At 39.6% G+C, this 17,801-nt stretch overlaps 1 protein-coding gene across 1 annotated transcript in view; it reads left to right on the top strand.

Annotated features, from left to right (window-relative positions):
* Positions 1-17,559, top strand: part of ANO3 (anoctamin 3) — a 229,858-nt gene extending 212,299 nt beyond the window's left edge. Inside the window, exons 22-26 of the mRNA XM_072619308.1 lie at positions 560-712; positions 7,666-7,813; positions 9,545-9,625; positions 9,809-9,914; positions 14,416-17,559. Coding sequence (XP_072475409.1) covers positions 560-712; positions 7,666-7,813; positions 9,545-9,625; positions 9,809-9,914; positions 14,416-14,598 — 671 coding nt within the window. The 3' untranslated portion in view covers positions 14,599-17,559. The remainder of the gene's footprint in view (positions 1-559; positions 713-7,665; positions 7,814-9,544; positions 9,626-9,808; positions 9,915-14,415) is intronic.
* The last annotated feature ends 242 nt before the right edge of the window (positions 17,560-17,801 follow it).

The following is a 17,801-nucleotide window of genomic DNA, read 5'->3' as shown; positions in this document are numbered from 1 at the left end:
TGCACATATAAGTCTACATATGTATGCCTATACCTGAATGTATATTCCTTGTATGTAAATATCGATGTGTATATCCACATAAAGACATAGATATTCGCTTGCATTGCTTTGTGTGTCCATATACATATATATTCATATGTACATATTCAGAATTATTGGTAAACAGCTAAGGAATTCTCAGAACTAAATGGCTACTGTCTGAGTTAAAATGTCCATTGGCAGAATCTGCTTTGTAGCTCTTATCTCTTCTAGCCTTTGACTCTAATGTGTACGTATACATATATACTTATTTGTACATATGTTTGGTTAGTTTAAAAATAGTGCTGAGGCATGCTGCCCTTTTTGTTGGAGATAACAACCAAAATGACAAAGCCAGGTGCATTTGAGGATCCGTGGACCCGTTATAATAAGTGTACAGCCTCCAAGAGGTCTTTAGTCCACAGACTGGGAATCACACTACGAGAGTTTCTAAGGTCTCTTCCCACTGTTGGATTTTGATAGACTTGCTCCCTCTAGTTTCTCTGCCATTCCTGATCTGGTGCCTTTGTTTTTTGTACAGTTTTACAGTTTGGCTTTGTCACCATATTTGTGGCAGCTTTCCCTCTGGCCCCACTCCTGGCCCTAATGAACAACATCATTGAAATCCGACTGGATGCCTACAAATTTGTCACCCAATGGAGAAGACCTTTGCCTGCAAGGGCAACCAATATAGGTAAGTGTGTGTCGTTAGAAACTGCTCTGGTGATGAACCAATTCTTGAGCCATTACTGGGTGTGCATCATTGGCTTATGCCTCCAAGCATGGAAACAAAGAAGGTCAAGATTATTGGTAAACAGCTAATGGATTCTCCCAGCTGAATGGCTACTGTATGAGTTGAATCTGTCCATTTGTAGAATCTGCTATGTAGCTCCTGTGGCTCCCAGCCTTTGATTCTGATGTGTCAAAAAGTGAAAAATTCCATCCACTGTTCAGTCAAATCATTACCCATGGGAATATTCCAAAGAGAGTTAAGCCTGTAAATAACTGAAGGTATCAAGTTCTAATAATGATGCGTAAAAGACATAGGAATATTTCAGGAAGAAGTAGACATTCCTCCAAAGAGTAATAATAGTAAAGGCTCAACAGCATTTGGATGTGTTGAATGTTACTGAAAATATTTTACCTCTGTCTGGAGCCTGTTTTAACAACTAAGATCCAAGAGCGGAATTAAAAAGCCCTCCATGGGCAATAGCCTTGTGAATTCAGCCAACAATATATCAAGAGTGGAATAAATGGCAGAGTTGGTCATTATAGAAAAGAAAGGATTTTTGCAGTAATTCAGACATTGGTCATCACCAGAAATTTTAAAAGGGTTATGCTAAAGGAACTGGAATTTATTGATTAATGCAGTTAATGCAAGAAAATGTTAGAAACTGCCCTACACATCATTGTAGGCTGGGAAAATTGAGCACCTATTAAATATCTAAGAATAAATAAACTGGTGACTAGAATTACATATCACAGGTTTGGTTGCTTCCACAAATTAATGAACAAAAAATCCTTATATTACATATGTAAACCCAAAACTCTCCTTGAGAATTCAATAAATAGAATATACTAGAATTGCAATATTATCACAAAGAAAAGAGTTATCCACAATTGACCAGATGTGACACTGGTCCATAAAAAAATTAACAATTTTTTGTAAGTAGAGTGGGTAAGTCACTTTGGTATGCCACCCTAGCAAATATTAACAATCTCCAAACATTGTGACATGCAAAACTTTCAAAATGTTGAGGCATGACTCAAGAAATTGAAACCAGGTGGGCACCTAGTTTCCTACAAGAATAGTCCCAGATATGTTTTTAATGAGGCAGCAGAAGATGAGCTTGCTTCTCAGTGGAGGGATTGTGTTCTGTTAGAATAACCAGTTCTTTTATATGCCTGTCTAGTATTCCACAGAACATTAAACATACAAGAATAATCACAACATAATGACTTGTTCAGGGCTCATTTATAACTGAATCATATCAAAAAAGATGAGAAAATAAAATAATAGTAGCAGTAACAGATCAAATTCCTATAGGACTTCTAAAAGTTTAGAACTATCTTTCCTTATAATAACTCTATGAGATGGGTACTGAAAGCATTCTTGTCCTTGCTTAGTCCATGAGCTAATGCTATTATCACTACCTGTGTGACCTTCTACAGATCACTTACAATCCCTAGGCCTCATTTACATCAACCATAATGTGAGTGATTGGATGACCCTATTTTCTTGAAGCAAGGATAGCCTGGTATGTAGGGAATGTAGGCCCACATGAGTTACAAAGTCTTCAAATATCTGAAGGGGTATTAACTATAAATAGTAGGTAGGTGGCACAGTGGAGAGAGCACCCCACCTGGAGGCAGAAAGACCTGAATTCAGATCCAGTCACAGATACTTACTAGCTGTGTGACCCTAAGCCAGTCACTTAACCTTGTCTGCCTCAGTTTTGTCATCTGTAAAATGAGCCAGAGAAGGAAATGGCAAACCACTCCAGTATCTCTGCCAAGAAAACCCCACATGGGATCAAGAAGGGTCAAGCATGACTGAAATGACTAAACAACAAATTAAATACAAAAGATATTATATTATATATTAGATGTACTGTGTGTAGCTCTAAAGGGCAGAAGTAGAATTAGGATGTGCACATTAGAGGGATGCAGGGCATCCTCAGGACTCCCCACTCCTTTCAGTTTCTTTTTATGTGTTATCTTCATTACATTATAAGCCTCTTGAGGGTAGGTCCTATCTTTTTTTTACCTTTATTTGTATTCTCAACACTTAGCACAGTGCCCAACAACAGAGTAGGCATTTAGGAAATGCTGGTTTAATGCTTTATAGGCAGGGAAACTGAGGTTTTGAGAGATAAATGAATTTGTTTAAAGTTAACTTGTTAGCTTGTAAGTTTTGGAGCTGGAATGGAAACTCAGGTCTCTTGAATCTCCTGTCACTCTCTGTCTCTGTGTCTCTCTCTCTCTGTTTCTCTATCTCTAAGTTTGTCTCTCTGATCTCTTTATATCTTTTTTCTGTCTCTATTTCTGTCTGTCTGTCTGTCTCTCTCTCTCTCTGTGTCTCTCTCTCTTACACACACACAAACATACATACAAAGAGACAGAGAGAGAGAGACAGACAGAGAGAGACAGAGAGAGAGAGAGAGAGAGAGAGAGAGAGAGAGAGAGAGAGAGAGAGAGAGAGAGAGAGAGAGAGAGAGAGAGAGAGATCTACTAAGGATGAGGGAAGAAAGAGCTGCTTGGTTCACTATGATATGGCAGGAAGAAGTTGGTTCATTCTCTGTTAATCACAGCCTTTCTGGGCATCAGTTTCTTCACCTTTAAAAGGAAAGCACAGGACTGCAATCAGGGTTTCTTAATCAGAAATCTATGAACGTGTGTGTGTGTGTGTGTGTGCATGTTTATATAACTTTCAACACAATTATTTCTTTTATAATCTTCTACATTTTATTTTCTACATTTAACAACATTATTCTGAGGAGTCTATAGGCTTCACCAGACTGCCAAAGTTAAGAAGCCCTCCCTGGGTCCTTTCGAGCTCTAAATCTCAGTTTCTGTCATCCTATGACTGCATGGAATTTTGAAAATCTCTGTTTTCTTCTTTTGTCACGTCTGTAATTTTGAACAGACTAGGACTGGAGACTCATCAGCGTGACTAACACCATGCATGTTCACCATCATTGAGAGTCATGCCATGAGACCATTTCAAAAGCACACTCCCTCTGGCAAGGTCTCCTTGGTGCTCAAACAACTGAAACCCATTGGGTGCTTCTGGCAAATATGGCCTACCTTTTAGAATCATTCACCTGTGGTAAAGGGTAACCTGTCAAAAAGCAAAGTGGTGTGAGAATTTAGAATTTGAATTTGAGAATTCAAACTCGTCCTCTACCACTTACTATTCAATCAATCGATATGTATTTATTTAAAAATCTACTATGTGCCAGGTACTGCGTTAAGTTCTAGGGAAATAAAGAAAGGCAAAAGGCAATCCTGTTCTCAAGGAGCTCCCAGTCTAATGAAGCAACAGCATGCGAACAGCCATGTACAAACCAGCTCTAAGCAGGATAAAAACTAGGGACGATCAACAGAGGAAAGACACTAGAATTAAGTTGTTCAATGTAAAGGTAGTCACTGAAAGGTAGATAGCTGGCTGCCATCTTGGGCTCTTGTGTCTTTATATCACTGTATCTTGTTTTCTTCTGTCTATTAAATAAATTAAGGCTTCCCCCACCAAATGTGGCTTGATACCAAGGACGTGTTAGATTTGGTTTCTTTTCATGTTGCAATTTAGACACTTGGCCATGTCAAAACGCAGGGTATGTACATGGAGCAACATGAATCCTGGAGATCACAGGACTTGAAGAATGATTTTTTTTTTTTTAATGATCCATTAAACCAAGGATTCTAAGTAAGAAGGGGAGGGCTTTTCAGATGCAGGGCGAGAGAAGGAAGGACTGATGTTCTTGTTAACATGAGAAATAATTCCAGTGTTTGGCAGAAGCAGGCAAAGGTGATTCCCTAACCAATCCATGTGGTCTAAAGTCAGAAAGGCAATAAAAATGCAGTGCAGATACAGTAACACCAAATTCCTTGAATCAGCAGGTTATACCATTGGTCCTCCCCTGGGAAGTATAGCACAATGGCTGAATATGGGCTAATTAATCTTGTAGGAGAAATCCACCTTGGTCTTCCCTGTACTTCTGTAGTTTTCAAGACAGTATTTGAAAGTGTTTATAGATTATCTAAAAATAAAAGATAAAAAACAAAACATAAATGCTTATGATTGCTTGTTAAGCCCATTCCATCGTGCACTAGTCTCTTGCCTTCGGGGGGAAGGGGAGGAATACCATTCCAGTGCACCAAGTCTCCTGCCTGTTTTCCTTTCTTTAGCGCTAAGGGGAGAAATGCCTTCCATCCTATCAGTTCTCCTGACAGGTCTTCTGCCTTTGGGGGAAGGGAAAAAATACCATCCCATCATGTCTCCTACTTAGTCTCCTTTCTTCAGGGAAGAAGAGAAATATGATTCCCTCAGATTTTCCCACCAGAGTTGCCTAAAGCCCTACTCCTCTCTCCCTGCCAACCCCCAAATCAAATCTGTTGCCAGGGTCTATTGATTTTACTTTTGGAACATCTCTGGTAACAACTCCTCCCCTCCCATCTTGCAATCTCTCTGGTTCAGGCCTTCAAAACCTCAAACTTGGACTTTTTAAAAAATTATTTATTTTATGTTAAATTTATGAAATATAATAAGCATTTCCATAACACTGTAGAATAAAATATGATTGTACATGAAGCTTCAAGTCCATTATGTATGACTTATTTCTTTTAAATATATAATAAAGTTATCATGTAAATTTCTTTTTTTCCCCTTTATTTCCTCCCCCTGCCCCTGCCCTTGAGAGACAAATAAGACATTAGACAAATAAGTACAGAAACCTTACATTTGACTTGAGTGTGGGGGATAAGAATTCATTATTTGGCAAAAAAAAAAAAAAAAAGTTGGGAAAATTGGAAAGAATATGGTACAAATTGGGTATAGATCAAGCCTGGACTTTTGCGGTAACCTGCTGATCAGACTCCCTGCCTCAGTTGTCCCTTGACTCCACTTTATCCTTTACTCAGGATATGACCTTCCTATGGATTTGACCATGTCACCCCCTTTACTCAAATTCCAGTTACCTCTAGGATCATATATAAAATCATTTTTTCAGTGTGTGAAGCCCTTGAGAAACTGTCCCCTTCCTACCATTCCAGTCTTCATACACCTTACCCTATGTACTCTTCTATCTGACTTTCTTAACTCTTTCTTCCTTGAACAAGACACTCCATACACCAAACCCTGGCAATTTTGCCTATCTCCCATGTCTGGAATTCTCTCCCTACCCAACAGTGCCTCCTGGCTTCCCTCGCTTCCTTCAATTCTCAGTTAAAGTCTCCTAAACGCCACTACTTGCCCTCTTGGGGGCCATCTCCAGTTGTCCTGATCTATATCATGCCACTGCACCCAGATGACTCCAGAGATGAGAGTGAGGCTGATGACTCTGCACAGCCCTCCCTCACTTAAATCCAATTCACTTTCAAGTCTTGACATAATCTTCCTAATGTCATGGCCTTCTTCTCGAACCAAGGGAAAACAACAACATCTTCTTTCTGTCCTCTCCAATTTATTCTAACTATGTTTTCTGTGGGGCAGCTAAGTGGTGCAGTGGATAGAATCTGGCCCTGGAGTCAGACAGGCTTATTTTCATGAGTTCAAATCTGGCCTCAGATACTTACTAGCCATGTGACTCTGGGCAACTCATTTAACACTATTTGTGTCAGTTTCTTCATCTATAAAATGAACTGGAGAAGGAAATGGCAAACCACACCAGTATCTCTGACAAGAACACCCTGAAAGTGGTCACAGAGAGTTGGACATAATGGAAATGACTCAACAGCAGTTGTTTCTACGGAGTTGTTCAAGTGTTTTCTCTCCCTTTAGACTGTGAGCTCCTTGAAAGCAGGGACTATCTTTTCTCTTTCTTTGTGTCCCCAGCTCTTAGCACAGAGTCTGGCTCACAGCTGTCTCTTAAATGCTTATGAGCTGGCACATTTCTTCCTGGAGGAATGAATCAATACATCAGTGAAAAAGCATATATTAATCATTTATCACGCACTAAGCACTGGGATACAAAAATAGAAAAGCAAGACAGGCGCTGCTGTCAGGGAACTTACATTCTAATGGGTGAGATAATGCATTTGGAAGGCCTCAGCTACAAGTCAGCTGGAAAAGTCTCATATTCCTTAGGTTGCAGTCGCCAGAGCAGATGGTACTGTTTCCTCTTGGGTGTCATTTCCACTCATAAAATTATTTTCATTTCCTGATGTTGAACCATTTGACAGTGCCAAGGAATGCTGTGGCCAGAACTTTCTTTTCTGGATCTTCAGTAGCTGTGACTGAAGCACCTGAAGGAATGGTCACCAGGCTGTCTCTCCACAGGACTTGCTTCCCAAGATGACGCTGGAAATGTTGCTCATCCCAAGGCACTTGGGTTCAGGGCCATGGACTGTCTCCAGAGTCTGAGGGAAGATGGCAGTCAAGGCGGCCATGGTGGTCTGAGCCTCCTGGCACATGCTGCTGCCTATCTCTCCTTCGGGGTCCTTGCAACTTCAGCTAAACTAGATCTTAACAACAATGATAATAAAATAGCAACAATAACAATTTATATGATGCTTACTATATGCTAAGCATTACAGTAAGAACTTTACAATTACTATCTCCTTTGGTCCTCACAGTAACCCTGGGGAGTAGGTGCGATGTTTTAGAATTGCAGGAGGGGACTGCAGAAGTCATTTAGTCTAACCTTATTATTTCACTAATTAGGAAACTGAAGCTCTGGGCAATTGTGATTTGGCCGGGCTTGGACAGATGGTAAAAATCACAGGCAGGTTCTTTGACTGCTCTAATATATGACATTGTCCCTCTATGTCTTGTGCCCCACAAAAGAAAACCACCTCCTTGAGGGAGATAAATGGTTGAATTTTGCTTTGTATCCCTCCAATGCCTTACGTGTAGTAGGTGGTTAATAATAATTTGTCCAGTTGTTGTGTTTAATCCTTGCCTCTGATCTAGAATTTTTCCCTTTCTAGGAATCTGGTATGGAATTCTCGAAGGAATTGGTGTGTTAGCTGTAATCACCAATGCATTTGTCATTGCTATCACTTCTGATTACATCCCACGCTTTGTGTATGCATTCAGATATGGCCCATGTAAAGGTCAAGGATACAGTCAAGAAAGGTAAGGTTGGAATCCCAAATATGCCTTTTTATATACAATAAAATGAAATTATGTTGGCACAGAGGGATATCAGGGGTTGCAGTTCTGCATTCTGCACTTGTAATCATGAAGTCCATACTGATGCATGGGCAGCCTAGGCATATCTACCTCACACTGCCCATTCCAAGGAATTGTGTTGTTAGGTGAAACGTTGTTACTGGGGGCAGCTAGTTGGATAGAAATAGAAATAAGGAAGGGCTGCTGCCAGCTAAAACGGGAGCACTGGGACAATGCCAAGATCACAGTGATGAAATACTTTTATCTGATAAGAAATGAGGAAATAAATGATTTCAGAAAGCCGTAAAATGACTTATATGAACTGATTCATCGAAAAATAGACATAACTAGAATAATTTATATTGTATCACTAATATCATAAAAAATGAGAACTTTTAACAAACTAATGAAGAAAGAAATGAAAGAATGATTTATGCAAGAACAAAACTATAAAAATAAACATCTTGGAAAATGGTAAAAATCTATGTTCCGTACAATGACCACTTGGGATTTCAGAGCACCAATGGGTAACAACACTACCCAAGACAGAAAAGCAATGGACTGAGGCTGCAGAATTTTATATTTGTATTTATATATACATATATGCACCCATACACATATTTACATACATGTACATGTAGGCATATACATATATTTCAAGCAAAATTTTTTTTTGCCTCACTATGCCTATTTATTAAAAGAAATTTGTTTTTTATTTTCTTTCTATTTCCAAAAAACTGGGATATAGGAAGGAGAGAAAATAGATTTCTGTAATTTTTTTAAGAAAAAAGGTAGGAGTGTTACAGATATGGAATGTTACATGCATGTTCAGATGAGGGCACAATGTATTATTGTTAGTTTTACTCAACTGTTTAATTTTGTTACAAGAGAAATCTCATAGAGTGACCTATAAATGTTTGTAATGTAAAAACAAAGCACATCATTAATTGAAAAAGAAGAAAAAGAAAATCACAGAAGTTAATGAATGAAAAACTTGGTAATCATACAGTTTTATATAAAAAATGTTATTAGAAAGCCAGCCCTGACTCCTATCAGAATTATACAGTTCTGATTTTCCCCTTAGAAGAATGATTAAATTGATACCTTTTCCGCCATCTAGTGGCTAAAAAGTGGTGCTTAGCAAAGATGGTATTATTTCCCATTTGGGGAAGTTCCAACTACTCCTGACCTCTAGACTTTTCCTTCCCATTCAGTCTAGTCTGACATGTTAAATTTTTTCTTAAGAGTGGAGTAGTGATATAGTTGGAATCAGGAAGCTCTGGGTTCAGATCCTGCTCCTAATACTTACCTTTAACAAGTTGTATGACTATGGACAAATCCCGTAATTAGAATCACAGAAATGAGGAGGAGAAGGGGAAGAAAGGGTCATTTATAGGATGAAAGGTTTTTAAAGTGCTTTGGAAATGCTATAAATGTAAATGGTTATCAGTGTATGTTGTCATCATTATTATTGATCATTACCATTTACAATAAAATTTCCTTGGAAAGCATTGTCAGCACTTAGTGTTCCCACCTCACTCCCTTATAGCTGGATGTCTGTCTATTCCTCTCTCTCTAGCAATTCCCTTTGATTCTCATTTCAGTCTTCTAGACACTCAATAGAGTGAGTATCAATGAAGTGCCTACTGTGTATGTAACAGATGAGTCATTTTAATTTTCCTTTGTTTCTTCCAGGTGTTTAAAAGGGTATGTCAACAGCAGCTTATCCGTGTTTGACCTGAGCGAACTTGGCCCGGGCCACTCTGGCTACTGCAGGTATCTATTTTGGGCTTCTTTTTCTTTTTCCATTATGTCCTGCCTCCCTCCTTCTCCTCCCTCCGTGTAGTCTAATGAGGGCTTTTGGATGGACTGTCTTTGAACTCTCTTGAAAACTGGGAGCCTTCGGGCCTGACCACTGTCTCCCCTGTACTTCATGCTTCTTGGTTTTGTGGATTTCAGGTATCGAGACTACAGAGCGCCACCGTGGAGTTCCAACCCATACGAGTTAACCTTGCAGTTCTGGCATGTCCTCGCTGCTCGCTTGGCCTTCATCATCGTGTTTGAGGTGAGGCAAAGATCCAAAAGAAAAGGCCATCCTTGGATCAGTTATTAGAGTCCCTGTTTTTATAGACAGCGCTTTTCTTCTGCAAACTATACTATCCTCATTTTATAGATGCAGAAACAAGTTGAAATGATTGTCACACAAGTAAATGTCAGGATCACACTCCTAAGTGTCTGGCTTTGAAGTCAAACTTGGATTTTCTCTTCACTACTGCCTCTTTGTCATGTTGTTTGTTTCACATAAACAAATTCAACTCAACATTAAATAAACACCTACTGTGGTAGATGATAACCACATAAGGTACAGAGGATACAGGGAGAGTAAAGTACAGTCTCTTCCCTGAAGGAGTTTAGAGTAAGAATAACCCTTGTATAAACTAATTGCAACAGAAGGGAAGTCATGGAAAGGTTGAAGCAGAGGTCCAAGCAAAATGCTTTGAAAAACTTGATGAATTCAGAGATTTTTTGAAGCTGGTAGTATCAGACAAGACTTTGTAAAAAAAGAGACACATACATTGGGCTCTGAAGCAAAGGAGGAGTTTTTAACCATTGATATTGAGGGGGGCATGGTGGGATTGAGAGGGAGGCAGTATGTTCTGGCTAAGTTTGTCTGCATTAGTACCAAAAAAAAGCTAAATCAGTTGTGGTTTAAGTGGCTCACTGGACAGAGCATTGTGCTTAGAGTCAGGAATACCCAGATTCAAATCCAGCCTCAGGCAGTTACTAGCTTTGTGACCTGGGCAAGTCATTTAACCTCGATCTGCCTCAGTTTCCTCCACTGTAAGATGGGGATCATAATAGCACCTAGCTTACAGGGTCGTTGTGAAGATCAAATGAGATGATATTTCTAAAGTGCTTAGCATTTAATGAATAAATAAAGCAGGTACTTAATAAATGCATAGTTTCCTTCTTTCCTTCCTAATATTTATTAGAGGTGATATATCCAATGACTATTTGTTAGCTCGTTGCCTCAACATTTCTTTGTCATTTGATGTGCTTCCACCATCCCCTCCTTGAAATTCTTGTCTGGCTGGACTCCAATTACCAAATTCTTGTCATCCTTCTTTAGACACCTTCTCAGTCTTCCTTTTTTTTTCTCCCACCATCTAGCTATGGCTCTCCTCTAAGGAGCAGTCCTTTGTTTTCTGGTAACATCTCACTCTCAAAGAGTTTTTGCAACTCAGAGAGTTCCATCTTTTTTGTGCCAGTGACTCCCAAGTCATCAAACTTTTATTGACCACCCATAGATTGCAGGTAAGAGCTCATGTGAACTTAGCCTTGGCCCTTAGGAAATTCATAACCTACAGTAGACAAGCCTTCTATCCAAATCTATTCCAATTGTTTTTCAATTGCTAAGTGATACTTTCACCAAATCAAATATGTCCAGAATAAATTTGCATCTACCCCCACAAAAAGTCAGTCTTCTGCAGCTATTGTGTTTATCTAAGTGGAGCTGCCATTGTTTCAGTCCAGACCTGGAAGCATTGGCATTTTTCCCATTTCAGTGGTCACTGACTTAAGTCATGATTGCATTATTTTCAATAGGCTTAAGTTGGTAGAATTGCCCACCATCTTTTTCCGCTTCAATCCATTGTGCATAATGTTAATCTTCATAAGACAACCCTTTCATGATTGCATTCCCCTGCCAGAGAGACAACATCATGTAACCGCTATACTAGGGCTTAAAGGGTTGGCTATGAGGTCAAGAAGACCTGGGTCCAAGTCCCACCTTTGACATACATATACTGACCATATGATCTTGACTAAGACATTTAATCCCTCTAAGGTTAAGTGTTCTAGGCAACTCTTCAGGATTATAAACTGCAAAGAAAGTGATGACCTGCAGTGGTAGGAGGAGCTTTCTTACCTGGGGAGTTCCTTATTCAATAAAATCAAAACTTCAGTGTAAAGATTAGTAAGTACTTACTCGGGGAATCAAGCCCAGAGATACATTGGGGATATAAATGAAATCCAGCAAGACATTCTTTGGCCTGGAGGAACTTCCATCTAATGACGGGAAATGATATGTAAAGTTAGCTGGTTGGAGCTAGAGGTATGGGCATAGCCAGGAAATAAGGTAAAAGCCTAGATCTGGGGAAGAGAAAAGAAAAACTCACCAGTCAGAGCCTAGGAAAATCTCAAGCCTACAGGGCATTAATAGATATAAAAATCAGCACTTATATCATGCTTCGAAGTTTATAAAGTAATTTACATAATGCATCTCTTTGAAGGTTTTCCCATGCCCGTGGCCACATAGCTAGCCACTATGAGAAGTAGGATTTGAACTCAGGTCTTCCTACTCTCAGAACAGTGAGATCTACTGAGCCACATTGTTGTAGAGTATGTCAGGACCCATCATATAATGAATGAGGGCAGTATACTTCTGCACATTTTGGAGTAGTTAATATTTTAAATAATTATAGAGTTCTATAGCAACTTTGCTTGTTGAACGCATCCTTGGGAGTAGTGGAAATAAGTTTGAAGCCCTAGCTGGGATCTGGGTTTTGGTCACTGCCCTACTAACTCAGGGTGTGAGACTTCACAGTGACTTTTCTCCCTGATTTTTCCCTGTTTCTTTCTATAAAATGCTGAGACTAATGTTTGCCCTGCTTATCTTACTGTTTTAATGGGAAGATCATTTGTCTTTGCTACTGTAGAACTCAGTTTCCTTATCTGTAAAATGAGAAGATTGGACTAGACTTTGAGTCCTGGCGTCCTATGGTCCCATGACTCCTACATGGCACAGCATGGTATGATGGATAGATGGTCGCTCTTGGAGTAAGAGAAGACTCCAAGTCTCAGGTCCCTCCTTTGACACTTAGGGCTGTGTGACCCTGGGTGACCATGGGTGACCACACCTACCATGTCCTGGGGAAACTATATTAGTAAAAAGATTTCCTGGTCGGGAACCTCACTGCATGAATACAATTATCAGCCCAGAAGAAAAGAAATTACAATAACTCTGCTTTATTTGATACTGATTCATTGGTCAGTAGCACTGACCTTGTTCATTTAGGAAAATTCAAGGATGTGCTAAAATTCGTTCTTGCCAGCTTATGAGAGCTGATTACTAAATTTTAAGTGGAAACCTTTGCACCTCAGAAACTGGCAAATGCTACCAATCAGGACTTGACTTATTGTTTTATTGATTATCTAGATTTTAGAAAGTGATGGAGAAAATGTCAATGATCGGGTTTAACTTTAACATGTGTCGTGTACATTCTTTTGGAAAACTTTTCTTCCTATGTCCCTGGAAAATGCCATCTGTTTTCAGAAGAGATTTTCAGAAATGCATTGTACCAAGAAGCTTCCCTCAGGGAGGTCTGCTAAACTTCAGTAAGGCTCCTTCATAGATCAGACTATCTGCTTGCCATCCTGCAGTATTGTCCATCCTTTATATACCAAAGATTTGAAGGAACCCATGCTCTTCATCCTCATTAAACTACAAAGATGATGCATTCATTTTATGTTGGCCCATGCCTTTGGTATAAAATGAGTCTTTGGTGTACAGTAGTTGTTTAACAAACATTTGTTGAATTCAGCTGTATGTAAATGACCTGAATTTCTACTAGAGGTAAGTATCTGTGAGCCGCAGTAACCAATCTATAGGTTGGTCACAACCATATCTCATTTTTGTTCTTAAGGTCTTGATGTCTTTTGAAGGATGTTATTTCTGCCAAGCCATGTACACTTATTTAATCAACTTGTTCTAGAATTGTCCTTTTGAAACTCATATTAATCTAAATTTGAGCTTCAGCTAATGTTTTTATAATGATCAATGAAAAGAAAACAGCCCTGATGAAGGTCTTAGGTATGTACAACACTAAATTATAAATCTGTTTGCTCTCCCACCTCCCCAACCGAGATAAACCAAAAGGAACAGATCTGTAATACAATTAATAATAGCACACTCTTACAAAGCAATGGGAAGGATTTCTGTGAATTGTCCTCACTAAAATCCCCAAAGACTGTTGGTGCAAGGATGATTCACATTTTATAGGTAATAGGTAGCATTGTACTATGTAAAAGAGGCTGACATTGGAGTCAGGAAGACCTGTGCTAGAATCCACTTCTACCATATAGTGGCTAGGTGGCTGCAGGAAGGCCACGAGAAACTCTCAAAGTTGAAGACTGCAGCCAATTTGAATCGATAGGGGGAGCCTCCACCCCTTTGATTTCTGTCTCTCTCCATGAAATAATAGCCAATGAGATCACAGATCCCTACCCTTTACCTTCCCACAAATGAGGAAGCAGACTCACAGATTGAAAGGGACTTGCCCAAGATCAAGTAGCTTGTCAGTGACAGAGCCAGGATTAGAACTCTGATGTCCAGGCTCACTCTCCATTCCTCCTTCACTTCAGCCCATTTCAGTTGAACTCTCAAGATATTTTCTCTCATAGATTCCTGGGCAACATGTTCTGCCTTTGCATGTGCTTGGTTGGTTTTTCAGTTGTTTCTCTCAAGTCTTTGAAAACTATCTCTCCCCACTTTTTTTCACTTTCAGCACCTGGTTTTTGGAATAAAGTCTTTCATTGCTTACCTGATTCCTGACATGCCCAAAGATTTATCTGACCGAGTGAGGCGGGAGAAGTATTTAGTCCAAGAAATGATGTATGATGCGGAACTGGAGCATTTGCAGAAACAGAGGAAATGTCACGGGAAGCAATATCACCAAGAGTGGCCTTAGCCGATCCCAGAGCCCCGGGAGAGACTGAGCCATCAGGGGGATGGAAGACCATGGCCTTCCTGTTCCCTGCAGAGACTCGTGGGGAAGCACACATCTGAATATGTGTGGAAACTGTGGACTGGGTGGGGAATGATTGTTTCACAGCCTTTTCTATAAATTGGGAAAGCCAGGTTCCTGAGGAGGCCAAAGAAGAGCCCCACCCAGTGTGGCTGTGTGCTCAGGTCAGCATGGACCCAAGGGGGCCAATAAAGAGTCTCAGAATCTTCCCTAAAGCACCAGGCTTTGGGGAATTTCTAGGACAGTCAAAAAAGATTGGAGTTCTGAGCCCGGCAAATGTACTGCGTAGATGTTCACAGTCAGAGCATGCTGAACATCGTCATGTGGTCTCTGCTCCTTCACCTCCCCTTCCCATTGCTCAGTTGAGTTGTGATGCTTACCATGAAGGAGTCAAAGGAGCTGTTTCCTTGGCTGCTGTTACATGATGTTCTCCTTCCTGCAGACTACCTGCAGTCTGAGTAGCCTTGGCCTCTCGTCATCTTGTGTGCTGCAATGGAAAATGTGCTGTTGACTGTTGACTGTGCAGTTAAAGAATTGCATGGCATTTTTCCTTTGTCTCTTTTTCAAGGTTACACCAAAAAAATCAAAATAAAAAACCTAAAAATCTGATGACTGTGCTACCCACTGGAGGAAAAGGAAAACAGCACTGCCTGGACCCCAGGCACACTTTTTTGAGTGTTGCGGCTTGTTTTCCTAAGAAGTAGCTGGAATCCCCTACATTGAAGGGAAGACTGGCACTTTCTATGCTATTCAAAAGAGAAATAGCCAAAGTTCTGACATGGCCTACTGTGTTAAGATAAGGTCAATATGATTTTCCTTTTAATCTGTTGGGAAAGCTGTCCCAGAATGTCGCCGTGAAAGTATGTAAATATTTATTTTTCCTTTTTTGTTGCTGTTGTATAGTGGCTCATCAACAATGTTCAATCTCTAGCTCATTTGGCCGCAAGACCCACTCTAGACTATGCCCTTTCGTCTTCTTTGTTCAGGGAAAGAGAAGCTGGACAATGTGCACGGGTTTGGCTACTCTTTTAAAGATGTATGCACTCTCTCTCAATGCATGAATGTAACTAAATATTATGGCTAGAATTAGATATTTGTGAGCTTTGCGTTCTTCTAAAATCAGTTGTTTTCATTTTGTTTTTGAGATATCACACAAAACATGATGGAAGTTAAGGAAAAAGGTACCCACCGGCTTTGTACTTAGGGTTATAGGAGCAAAAGTCAGGACCAGTTTGAATTCAGATGATTTCAATGTGAAGAAGGTCCTTGGTGAATTACGATAAACCAATACCATAGGGCATTCACCTAAAGCCAGTAGAACGGGTACCTTGTGGTGTCCACTGGAGGAGAGAAGTATGAAAAAATCAGGACAATTTCTTTCTTCTATCCTTAAAAAAAATCAAAGCTAGTCCCCAGATTTTTGTAGAAAATCTTTATGATAATAAAGTGCTTTTTTTGACTTAATTTTCAACCTTTGTTCCCAAGCAGAATTGTTTCCAAAAATTCCCAGATTGAAACCTGTTTGGGAGTTGAGAATGGCGGTTGTGGAAATTGACTTTTCCATAGCTGTATCAGATGCGATATTAGAATGACACTTCTTATTCTTGGAAGTTGTTTCTACAAGGATGACACTAAAATGATCTCTCCTTTTTCCACCTTTATTTTTAGAATAATGCCAGTAAATGCTAGTGAAAATACATATGAACTTCTCAGTTTTGTATTAAAGGAAGAGCCAAGCGTATGACCTGTTTATTAGAGCAGGGGGATTCTTTGTATCTACTTCCCTGACACTTGTAAGCAAGTGGTAGTCTCTACCCCATCTGCTCCAAAGATTGCCCTCTTTTCCTTCTCTAGATTTCCTGATTTTGCTATAAATTCATCCAACAGCAACCATAAATTCCATCAGGGAGTTTCAGCACCAACATTTTGTAGAACACTATCTTTTCTTCCTAACTGGTTCTGTGTATGCACTTACCTAGACTCTGTGCCCAGTTAAATTTGATATGTGACCTTTGTGTATCAAACCTCAAAGGGTCTTCTTGGGCACAAGGCAGAAATAGCCTCTCTCTGAAACCTAGCCCCCAGCACAGAACAATGTCAAAGGCTTGTTATTTTGGTTTCTTTAGTCTAGCCAGTGGCCTGCCTAATGCCCCCAAACCATGTAGAGCATTATTTTTTTTTAATCTGAGACAAAATGCTGATTAAAAATAGAAAAATAGATAATATTTTAGTTTGTAAAAAGTACTTTTTAATTATTAACAATTTCTTGAACCTAAAAAATAAGGGAGGAGGGACTTGAAGGACAGTTAATAAAACAATATTAAAATTTTCCCTGGCTGATAACAGCAGCACAAAAACTCGAAAAGAATTATATTGGATTATTGATGGGCAGTGTTTCAGCCACCATTGAAGGTCTGTGGATTCAGTGACAGATCAATAATGCTTTAGTTAACAGACATGCTTGGCTGAATAGTCTAGCATGTGATTTTTTAATCTAGAATGCACATTATTTTACAAAGATATACAGCACACATTCTTCTCAGGAATTCTGTATTACATGAATGCAGTCAAAATATATTTTTCATATCCTACATCAATGTTTTTTGCAAACAGTGGATCCATACCTATGCATGTGGGCTGCCTTGTCAAGCTGGCCAAAGCTCCTGGGCCTTCTTTCCAAATCCAAGTTTGTGGAATACTTCTTTGAGGTTGTAGCTGACTGATTCTATGATCCTCTTGGTCTATGCATGCACTTTGGGGGTGAACTTGAGAGAATGCATGATCAGGCATGGCATTTGAACACCACAATTCTAAAATGTGTCTGTGACGCCTCGCATAACGTCATGCTAGAGTGGGATGAACAGGAGTCTTTTTCAAACAATAAATTATTATTTACTATGACAATTATTCTCCATTATGTTTTTTGTTACAATTGCTGCCCATCAAGGGATGATACAGGTTGTGGTTTCCAAATTAATCCTCCCTCCTAAGAAGCAATTTAGTCAGCACACACAAGTTCTTTCTTTTATCTATGTGTTACCAATCTCCTGCAGCCCCTTTTAAAATCTTATTGAGTAATGAAGATTTCGGAAGCTGTATAATGGAAAGGGTTGTTTAACAACCAGCCCTCTAGGGAAAAAGAATGC

Source organism: Notamacropus eugenii, chromosome 6, assembly GCF_028372415.1.
Source record: "Notamacropus eugenii isolate mMacEug1 chromosome 6, mMacEug1.pri_v2, whole genome shotgun sequence".
Lineage (NCBI taxonomy): Eukaryota > Metazoa > Chordata > Mammalia > Diprotodontia > Macropodidae > Notamacropus > Notamacropus eugenii.
Note: the sequence above shows the minus strand (reverse complement) of the source record. Positions and strands in the feature narration are given on the sequence as shown.